The sequence below is a fragment of the Capricornis sumatraensis genome, chromosome 15 (genome assembly GCF_032405125.1).
Source record: "Capricornis sumatraensis isolate serow.1 chromosome 15, serow.2, whole genome shotgun sequence".
NCBI lineage: Eukaryota > Metazoa > Chordata > Mammalia > Artiodactyla > Bovidae > Capricornis > Capricornis sumatraensis.
In genome coordinates, this window is record NC_091083.1 from 50,889,247 (window position 1) to 50,900,959 (window position 11,713).

The window sequence follows — 11,713 nt, forward strand, 5'->3', positions numbered from 1 at the left end:
CAGAATGGAGTTTTGAGGAGCAGTCCGAAGGGCCAATTACAAGTCCGAAGGGCTTGTGAGTGAGTCTACAAGCATTCACATTAAAAATTCATGATTGGTACATAAAATGTTATGGTACTGACAAATGAACCAAATCTTAAAACACACTGAATTTCCAAAATTGTAATGCCTACTTTATTAAACTTCAGAAGATAATCTTAAATTTTAGCTTACTAATATTTTTTCAAACAAAAAAACTTAAGACTTGAGCACGGGGAAATTAAAGATCTCGGTAACAATTCCAAAACATGCAGTCCTTTTTAATACTCTAAATGTAATAAGTCACTCTTCAAGATCTTAGAAAAAAACAAGAGTTCTATTCTGTAAAAGACTATCAAAATGTTAAGTGCTTTGGAATGAAATGGAAGGTGGGTCTTTGGAGAAAAAAAGTAACTATTAGCCGAAGACAGTATTCTAGTAACAGTACTGTTAGAGTTATTCCACATCTTATTTTTATTATTATTACTGAAAGTCACTCAGTTGTGTCTGACTCTTTGCAACCCCATGGACTATACAGTCCATGGATTTGATTTCTCCAGGCCAGAATACTGGCGTGGGTGGCCTTTCCCTTTTCCAGGGGATCTTCCTAACCCAAGAAATCAAACCAGGGTTTCCTACATTGCAGGCAGATTCTTTATCAACTGAGCTATCAGCGAAGCCCATCATAGCATGTATTGAATCAGATGACTGCTGGAACACTTTTCAAAATGCATATTAACCAAAAAAAACAAAGAAAAAAATGTTTCCAGAAAAACATCATAAAGACTGCTCTCTTAAACAGTTACTGATTGACATCACTCAGCTACATCAAGCACTGAGAAATAAGATTATATAACAGAGTGCAGTTTTTGTTTTTAACAAACCACCAAGCAAAATAATCACTATCATGTAATATCACTGCTTTCAAATATCCTAAAAACTGTTAAGTGTAAATTTTAGAAATTTCACTGTTTTCTTTCTACAATTTTGAAACAAATACCCATGTGAAAGGAGCTCACACGTGAAGTCAATTCCCCTGCAACTGGTAATTCCCCCATTCCCCACCCACAGTGAAGACTGCTACCATGTCCTGCCTGCAAAGGTTTGCACATGGTCAGGTGTTGCTCCAAGATTTGTTTCATACATGCAAGCTTCCCCATTCATTAAACTATTGATGTCTCCATAAAAAAGAAAAAAAGAAAGGGACTCTGAAGAATTATTAATCTATGTCAGAGGCCAGATACATAGTTATTTAAAAATCACTATTTTTAATAAGACCAGTAAGAAACAACTGTCTGCCTATCAAATGATGTTTCTTAAAGGATTTAAACAATAATCAAGGGAGATAAACCACAAGATAAAAAAATATGTAATGAATCTAATTATGAGTGAATGTTAGCACCTGTAAAAATTAAAAGTAGATGTTATTGTAAAATAAAGAGCTGTTTCACTGAAATGAATGAAAAATTTCAAAGACAATATAATCTTAGTATGAGACAATCCCTAATTCCAGCCACAAATAAAAAGGGGTGAACATGGATTTTAAAATGTTTAAGTTACATGTTAATTCAAAAATTATCTTTGGTGAAGATGTGAAAATAATGGGTTATCTTCAGACTCACAGCAATGTTTCCATTCCAAGAATATCTACTATTTTTGTGTGCTACGTTTAATATATTTGTTACCTGTAAAATTATTTTAAAATTCAATTATTAATACCTTATTCTAATTCTACAAAGTATACGAATATGAAAAATTAGGAGAAAAAGGACCTCAAGACTCTTCTAAACTTAAGAGGAATATGCCAGAAAGAGCAAATTATGAAGAGAAACTATGAATGGTAAAATGTTCTATAGAAAAGTTTTAGCAATGAAAGAGACCTAAAAAATTCACAGTTCAAACCCTTCATGTTATAGATGAGGAAGCTGAATTCTGAAGGTCAAGCGACAACATCACAAGATTTTTGGTTTAGGTTCTACAACTGTCTGGATAGACTACCAAAAACTTGACTCAGTAAAATTAACTTTATTACCCATTTCAGTTTTTCAATGCTTTTATAATTATTTTTCTTTCCAATCATTCTTTATATTCATAAAACATATACTCTAATGATTTACATCATTTCACAATTTAAGATTCCTTGCACATTGGTTCTATCATTGCACAATTGAGACAAAGTTTCTATTTGAAATCATTATTCATTTAAAAAGCGCCACCAACTTTAAAAAGAAAAGCGTCACTTTAAGCTGGCATATGGGGGAAAAAATCTCTAGCCATATGCATGGAATTTATTATGTGACTATTTACTCTATTCCATGAAAAACATACTTACCATGGCAGCCCCTGCATCACACGGTACATGTGTACACGATACAGAGCACCTACTTAAAGAAACACACTCACCAACACATACTGTAAACTTTTGCAAGTATTACAAGGGGAAAAACTTGTTTCTTACTGTAAACAGAATTCTTGCCAATTTTTTGAAAAGACATTTTGGATTGATTTGCTGCTTTTGGTTACATCTTCAATGAAAAGAGAAAATAGATTGGCTTAATTTGACCTGTGTTGCCAACAGTCTTACTTTAGGAAACTATGCCCAAAGGATTCATTATGATTTTTCTTGTCCATATGTCCCCTTAAGTAAAATTTAGTTAATTTCACGTTACAGATTTCATATACTAGGATCCTCAAATAAGCTTAGTCATAAGAGCTATGATCTACATTCTATGCACAAATGTTCACTGTATACTGAAGAATTCTGCCACAATCCAACCCCTCAGCCAAATAAATGATCTCTTCCCAAGCCATTAAAGTGAGACTATTGTCAAGATAAGCCAACATAATGATCAACTATAATGTAATTTAATTTTAATTACTGAGTATATTTACAATATATTTTTGGAATAAGAAACGTAATAGGTGCAAAAGACAGCTGAAGTGGGTTTGTCAATTTTTTTGTTTTTTATAATGGTGGCTAAAGAGACTGAGGAAACAGTGGCTGCTTGCATTTTTTTTTCTTTCCTCACATGTAACTAGTATTCAAGGACCCCACAGGGAAATACATTTTTAAAAAGATCTAATCCACATTCTGCTTCCTAGACTCCTGCTTAAGCTCTTTTTCACATGCAGCCCATAGTGTGCTCAGATAAAAATCTGAAAGAAAAGAATCCTTTCAGCAAGCAACTATCTTTAAAATAAGAAAGAATCGATTTTCCTTTCTAAACATGAAAATGATCCCAAAATAATAAGCCATTGTGAGCAAGCAGATTTAGAGCTAATTGATACTTCAAAGCCTTTAGAAAAGATCCTGATTTATCAACACCATCACTGAAAAAAATCTAAAAAGAATGACTTCAGTTTTGATAGCAGTTAATGCAGCCACTAAGAGTTGGCTGCAGTGAAATAATTTTTAAAATAGTACTTAAGAGTTGGCTATATACTCCTCTAAATATATTTTACCACAAACAAATCAAAAACATGAAACACACAGAAAAACCCTTACTACGGGTTACTAACTAGTTCACAAAAGTTATAGAAAATGCACACCTATCAAGAACATTTATCATTAAAACGAATTTCATGATAAGAATATTGCAGAACATACTTACTATTAGTCTTTTAAAAAAATTCCACTGCACACACTGTCTGCCTCTGAAGTGGCTATTTCCTTTCTTTTGGGTACTGAAACATTATTAATCTAGAGTTCTTTTTTCCTTATTTAATCAAAACAAACTCATTTTACTTTTAATGTTTCCAAACTTAAGTTATTTGCTTTTGAAAGAAGTGTTCTAAAGAAACTGGAAACTAGATAAAGAAAACATACCTTTGGTTCTAAAAAGCACCCTTTGAAATAGCGGTACTGAACTGATACTCCTCTACTGAGTACAATGGTTGCTTTCCATAACATGCTGTGAGAAAAAAAGAAAGCAGCAGCATCAGTATCAAATTAAAAGGTAAGACTTCATTAATTCATAAAATCCTTCAAGTAAGATGTGTAATCAATACCATTTATCCCTACAAAAATTTTTATTTGAGGCCTGATATCAATTGGGAACTGGGAACATAATACCATGCTGGGCCCCATGGAGCTACTGGGCTCAAGACCTTTGTGTCTCCCATTTCTTTGATTAATAGGAAACAACCTTCATTCAGTCTCCATGACCTTCTCTGAGTTCCAATGGGCAGATTCCAGCAGTTCTTAATTAGGGAAGGGAGGGGATGCAAGACCAGGGAGAAAGGAACAGTCAAGAGCAGTCTTGTGGCAAGGTCCTGTTTCCCTACTAAGTATACATACAACAGTTATCCTTGAGCTATTTTACAGATACTGAAATCCCCTCCAGGTGGGAGAAGTTAATGGTATGCAGACCACAAGCATGAAGACTCCAGACCAGTTAGATCTGAAGCTTGATGAAGTTGACTCCCATTCACCTCACCCATCAGAAGAAACGTCCAACGAGCTGATCATGCCTTCTTTGGGCAAATACTATAAAACTTTTGATTATCTTTCCCAATTTGGGACACAGTTTTGAGGGGATTAACCCACTGTGGCCTGCTTTGCCTAGCAAAGCAATAAACCTGTCCTTTTCTACTTCAACCAAAATTCGTTTCCAAGATTCATTTTGGCATTGATGTACAGAGAAGCTGAGCTTTAGGCATCAAACATAGTAATGAGTAAGGGACAAAAAGTTTTATCTTCAAGGAGAGTGTTTGCTTACATGAGTAGACAAACAAACATAGGAAGGACTAACTGACCTTTCTGAGGGGACAAATTTTGGAGGGAGACCTCAACAAGAGCTGTTTGAGCTGAGACCTAAACAATGAGTCATACAAAGAACCAGAAATATTCCAAACAAAAAAAGGCAAGCAAGCACTGCAGACTTCTGAATCTCTTCACTTTTCACTTAGCTAGGGATGTTGCTGCTGCTGCTAAGTCCCAGCCCACCAAGCTCCCCCATCCCTGGGATTCTCCCAGCAAGAACACTGGAGTGGGTTGCCATTTCCTTCTCCAATGCAGGAAAATGAAAAGTGGAAGTGAAAGTCGCTCAGTCGTGTCCGACTCTTAGTGACCCCATGGATTGCAGCCTACCAGGCTCCTCCGTCCATGAGATTTTCCAGGCAAGAGTACTGGAGTGGGTTGCCACTGCCTTCTCCGAGCTAGGGATATTACATGGCTGCTAAGAGGCTTTGAGGCTAAGAGTTGGCTTAACCTCCTGTTTCCACTGTCTCTTATTCTCCTGCCCAGCCTCTAGCTATTCCCCCCTAGTCAAGCAGAGTCTGTGTCTTATTTGTTTGTAAGTCTCACAACTTAATGTCTTCCTTTGAACTATGCTATTCTAACATATTCTAAATGCTATTTCTAAAGTTTGGACTCAACAGTTATAGAATTCACTACAATTCAAGTCATTTTTAACTTCAAATCATAGACCAATAGCATTTAAAGTGTGGTCCCAGGACCATATCACCTGGGAGCTTATAGAAATGCAAAATCTCAGAATACATCTAAAACTATTGAATTGGAAACTCCCAGGGAGGGCCCAAGCACTCTATAATTTAACAAGCCTCCAGGCTTTGATGAACACTTAAGTTTGAGAGCCCATGTCATAGATCATTACCCAAACATTAATTCAGCATGAATAGTTCAGTGACTAAACAGGAGCTCCGAGTGTTCGTCCATGATACCAGATGGTCAGCACTGCTCCCCACCTGGCTCTGCCAAGATAGACTTAAGGCATTACCCTTACTCTGACTCAATTCTGGTCTCTAACAAATATCCACAACCAGCTGTCAACCCTGGTCTTCAGCTACAACAATCAGATTAACCTGGCAATAATAAAATACATATGTCCTGGCTCCACCTTGGGACACTGGTTTCACAGGTCTGGGGTGAAGCCTGGTCACGTGGAGTTTGATACACTGGATGCATATGGTTGGTTGAGCAACACTACTGCACAGCAAGGACAGACCAAATGCTCAGCACATGTGCCCTGTCTACTTCTCCCTGATAAGCCTCAGAATCCTCTTCAATACAGGGCTCTAGACAGATTCTACCAACTCTGGGGTGAAACTTAGTGCCCATCTCTGCTACCAAAATTATGGCAAATGTCCAGTATTACTTCATAGACAAAATCAACCAGATTAAGTGAAACTTGCCCCAGATGTGCACAGTAGAATTAATATGAAGCTTTAAAAATGTGTTGGGGTCCCTCTCCCGTGCAGTATTTATCCATCTTCCAGGAGTAGGGCCTAAGCATATGTACTTTTTTTTAAAAGCCCCTTTTAAAAGTGCTTTAAATCATTTAAAGTCCTTTTAAAATACTTTTTAAAAGTGGTTTTAGGACTTTCCTGGGTCTACTGGTTAAGAATTTGCCTGCCAATGCAGGAGACATGGGTTCAGTCCCTGGTCCTGGAAGATCCCAAATGCCAGGGAGCAACTAAGCCCGTGCACAACAATGGCACCCACGTGCTACAATTACTGAAGCCCTCGGGCCCTAGAGCCCTCCTTCACAACGCAAGAAGGCACTGCAATGAGAAGACAGATAATAGGGCAGCTCAAGAATTCAGAGCAGAGGTAAACAAGTTCAGAAGGACATGAGGTTTCACCTCAGACAAGAGTGATAGATCCACAAATCAAGGAAAAAATAGCCACTTGAACAGAATAAACATTTCATTTGTGATCCCAATATTATTTGTCAACAGAATTTAACATATATATATAAAGAAGAGAACTAGCTGAGAAAACGTGTCACACAAATGACAGAGAAAATGATATTCTGTGTGTTTGTTTTCTTTTCCTAAGATAACATTATGGTCTTGTTCTACTTTCCCTGTTATTTCCCTGTCCTCCTCAAACTATCTGCTGTGAAGGATCAGTTTCTGTTAGTGTGTGTTAACCTACCAATACTCCTAGTCTACAACACATCCAGTTCAGTAAGTCCATTACATGTATCAGTGTCCTAGCAATGCCAAATTGCCATAAGCATTTCTAAACACTTGCTCTCAATCTGAGCATTTCTCACATCATGCACTAGTAAAAAAATGTTTTTTGTCTAACATTGGGTCTACAGGCCCCAGTTTTAGTAGAAATGCTTAATAATCATCTAACTGATATTTCTCCCTGGGGGCACTGCATGTATTTGTACACTACTTACAATCAATCTCATCTCTCCTTTACCCCCACACATACATTTGACAATCAGTAACACTTCAAAATATCTGCAGGCAGAGAAGGATTACCATTGTTCACATCACTGATTCTATCCTAACCTCTTTACCATGTAGATGAGGGAACTGAGGCTTAAGAGATACGGGATCTGCCCCAAATCAGAACAGCAGAGAACTGAGCTGGCACCCAGGCCCTCCTTTCTCCACTCCAATGCACCAACACACCCATGCTAAGTTTAGTGCTGTAATTAATGTCAGTAGTGAACTCATTTCATTAGTTAAAAATTCTAATGATGTGTTCCACTCTCTGCTTTTAATAGTATATATGTCTCAAGAAAATTATTTCTTAGGCTAAAGCAAAAATTAGATCTTTTAAAAAGAGTATGTAACAAGAAGCCAAAGGCAATGTCTTAAAAAGATTTTTAAAATAAGAAACAACAACATAAGCCTGTTTAGGAACATGGTATTAACTACCAAAAGATGCAGCTAACAGCCAAGACTTGAAACTATTTGAGAGGTCAAAACTGAGAAACAAAAGAATTTGTTTTTCACAGCAAAGTTTGTAAAATGACTTTACTCTCTATGCATATGTGATGTTTGCTAAAAATTAAAAGAAAAATACACCAAGATATCTTAAAAAAAAAGGTTTATAATCTGAATGTCACAATTACTTAGTAATATGACATGTCCATGCTTACCTTTCACCTGTTTCATTCTCTGGAAGAAGAGCCACAGCTTTTTGAGGATTCCAGTTTCCCAAAGCATCACAGCTTCCACATATTGCAAAAACCTCTCCTAAAAAACCATAATGGGTTAAGTAGGAACATCTCATTTTGTTTTAAGAAGTTGCACTGGTTTAACAGGCTGCAGAGTCCCCTTTAGCAGAGACAAAAAGGCTTCACTGGAGAAATGGGTTTGAACCCAGGTGGCACACACACTAGCACCTGTGATTTTGGGGGGAGGTTTCTTTTTTCCGTTTTGATTACACCTGCATTTTGATTACACCTGCATTTTGATTACACCTGCATTATTAACCTGACCCACCTCTACAGAACCAAAGGCAGAGAAAAGGAAGGATGTACAAGGACAGAATTTTCTTCATTTTTCAACTACTTACTGAGCTAATAATGAGCACCAAGAAGACAAAGTGATCAAACCACAGTCCTTGTCTTCAAGGCAGCTTCCAATTTAAAGGGGAAACCACTAAAGGCATATAAGTATCCTAGAGAAATAATAATTGATATTTTTCAGGAACTCAAACAGTAGCTATCAAAAAGTTAAAGATCAAGAAAATTATCAATGGGACACGAGCAATGTAACCATCACTGAAAAAAAAAAAGGAAAAAAACACCTCAATACAAAATCTAATTATTCTTTACTTAAAAAAAAGAGATTATCACACTTCATCTGAACACTTCTCAACACACAAACCAACATCACCTATATTTGCTAATTTCATACATTTAGCAAAACTCTACAAGTTCTTGAATTTAAGTATGCAGAAGTCTTTAATTTATATATCAACACATTCTGAATTACTGTAATTAAAATTCATGAAGACAAAGACAATGAACTGAGCCCAAATGAACAAAACTTCAGGACAAACTCCTTCACACTCTGTGTAGCTTGGCTTCCAAGCTTTGTATTCCAGTAAGACTGAAGTTATACTTGGCTTTAGCAACCTGCATGAGCATTTTGTATACTTGGACTGTCTAAAACTTAACTAAAATCACAAGTGTGGCAGTCATTCAGAAGTTTTCAAGGTTTTAAATACATGTCTATAAAGGCATATGGTGGTTATACATAAAGATTTCATTTTAAAATATTCACCAATCCTTAAAGTTATCAGATTTTTTTTTGCAATTAACTTAGGTTATCACTACCTTTTCTGATGTAAAGAAAAAAAGATAAACACTTTTGTTAAATACAAAGCACAAATATTTATTCTCAAGATCACATATGCTGCTATGCATATGTATAGCATATAAGATGGTTCCTAGCTTAAAGTATAGATTACCATAAAATCACTGATTCAGGCCTGTTATACTTCTTTTATAAAGGAGAGTCTCATCAAACTTTTTCATGGACTCGGTTATTTCCTATTCCCACACAGAACAGTAGCTACCCTTTGTTCTGGAAAGAACATGTATCTGACATGGAAAAAAGTGAAACCTAGACAAACTTGGTTACTTTCCTTCTATATAAAAGCTCCTGCATTTTACCAACACCCTCCTACAATGTTACTCTTTCTGCTGATTGGCTTTGAATATGGCTTCTATGAGAAAAAAAGGGAAACTTTTTACTAGAATAGGCCTCTTTCTTTCATTGGCTTTCATTTATCAAGAGACTAACTAAAGGAATTTCAAACAGTACTGCCACATATTCTTTTTAACTTGTTCCCTCTAACTTCACCCCTCTTTGCACTCTCTCCACATTTAGCAGAGAATACATCCTCGTTGCTTTGGGGAGGAAATTAAAGTAACACGAGATTTAGGCAGAAGGTGAGAGTCCTTCTTGTCCCTCCACTTTCTTTCCTCCTACTTAGACTCACCTACATTCACATCTACCACTATCTTCCCTCTAGTCCTTCAGGAATTACACCTTGTCAAGCTGGCTCCTCTAGAGCTAATTCTGCAGTCATCCTATTTGTCTCACATGGTCAGCCCCTTCTAGCTTAAAGTGCCTATGCACAAAAGTCAATAAAAGATACAGGTCTGCAGTCTTCTCTCCACAAAGGAGAATTACACACTGGACAAGAGGTGAGTACTGGACCCAAGGGACCAGCAATCTTCAACCTGCAGAATCTTGCCCAGAGATGGAGCTGTCCAAGATCATCTTGGCTAAGAATGTGTGTTAGACAAACACACACACAATCAGGTGCTGTAATAGCTACTGGATCAAAGATGCTTGATATATAGAATGAATAATTTAAGAGGTGGTGGGAAGGGGCACAGATCTAAACAAAGGAAACAATTTGAGAAAGCCCCAAGGGAGAAGAGGAATGCAACAGATTTGAGGACTAGCCAGTGTAACCAGAGTGCACTAAACAAGGAAGTATATAACCCAGGCGTGATACTATATTTTTCTTTTGTTCATTTTTTGGGCTACACTGTGCAGGCATGTAGGATCTTAATTCCCTGACCAGGGATTGAAAGAAGACAGAATTCATGTCCTCTGCAATGGAAGCCAGGAAGGAGTGTCAACCACTGTACTACCAGGGAAGTCCCAAGGTGTGACTGCTCTGACATGCTACCTTACACTGAAATTATTTCACACTGCTTTAATAGACAGCAAAAAAACAAAATGAAGCTTTTAAAAATAGATGTATAAGTAAGGAACTAATTTATCTTAGCCAAATATTTAACCAACTTTTCACACTAGAAACATTTCCATCATTTTCATGCAACTTAAAACCTCTCTCACTGCTGAGGGCCCAAGTTCAATCCCTAGTCAGGGAACAACTAAGATCCCACAGGCTATGGGTGTGATGAAAAAAAACTTGGCTCAAATGTCTTTATCCTATACAAAATTCACAGCTTTCCTGGAAAATATGATAATAAAACACTATTTGAGACAGCTTTTTGTTTTTTTCTTGAGCTTACTATGCTCCAAGCACATTTCTGTTATCAGGCATGCTCTGAAGATACTTTCATCTAAAAATCAGAAATATATTTAAAAAATAAATAAAAATTAGGTCCACTCTAGTAACAACTCTATATTTAAGACAATCCAGATAAGGAAAATGTAATTTTTAAAATGTTTAAAAGTAAAGCTTTACAATACCTGGTAAAAGAGTTCCTCTTATTTCAAAGGTAACCTGAGAAGGTGTCATTCTGATGGATTTATTTTAGGATGTCGTGCTATAAAGAAAAAGATGATGTCATTTATAGTACATCTAAATACCTAGCACCAAGAAATAAGCTAAAAAGCACAAAACAAAAATGAATCTCAACTGTGAGCAAAAGATTTCAGAGACTTTATTTAGAGAGACTGAATTACTTGGGAATCACCCGGCAAGTCTTAGGGCCTAATGTTACAAAGCTATTCTGTAAGAACGCATGGACCAGAAAAAACTGCAAAACAAGTGTGTCCAAGCTTTTTTTTTTGTTTGTTAGAATTCAAGACTATCTTGTCACACAGTTACTCCTCTAATAAGCAGCTGTTTTGAACTCCACCTATCTTTCCTGACCAGGCTCATGTTTACAGTGGAGGGAAATATACACACACACAACTACAGACAGAAAAAAGCTTGGCTCAAGAGTATTTTTACTTTAATTAAGAAGGTTCCAATTTTAATAACAAGAAAACAACCAAAGAACTTAAGCACCATCCACTGAAACAAACTGGTTATGTTTCGTAACAAGTTTGAGAATCTGCTTCTAAATGATCTGATGGCTTTAAAAAGAAAAAACCCATTCCCCTACAAATCATTTTTCAAGTTTCTCTTTATTAACTATAGGGCCATCATTACTCCAGTCCCGTAGTCTCAATTCTGCAATCTATTACCAAGCCCTGTAGATATGAATCTATC

The 11,713-nt window shown here is 36.5% G+C and overlaps 1 protein-coding gene across 1 annotated transcript in view; it reads right to left on the minus strand.

Moving 5' to 3' along the window:
- Positions 1–11,014, minus strand: part of GPCPD1 (glycerophosphocholine phosphodiesterase 1) — a 62,956-nt gene extending 51,942 nt beyond the window's left edge. Inside the window, exons 1-3 of the mRNA XM_068986989.1 lie at positions 10,966–11,014; positions 7,881–7,977; positions 3,845–3,929 (exon numbers count right to left, since the gene is read on the minus strand). Of these exons, the coding sequence (XP_068843090.1) occupies positions 3,845–3,929; positions 7,881–7,977; positions 10,966–11,014 (231 nt within the window). The remainder of the gene's footprint in view (positions 1–3,844; positions 3,930–7,880; positions 7,978–10,965) is intronic.
- Between the last annotated feature and the right edge of the window lie 699 nt (positions 11,015–11,713).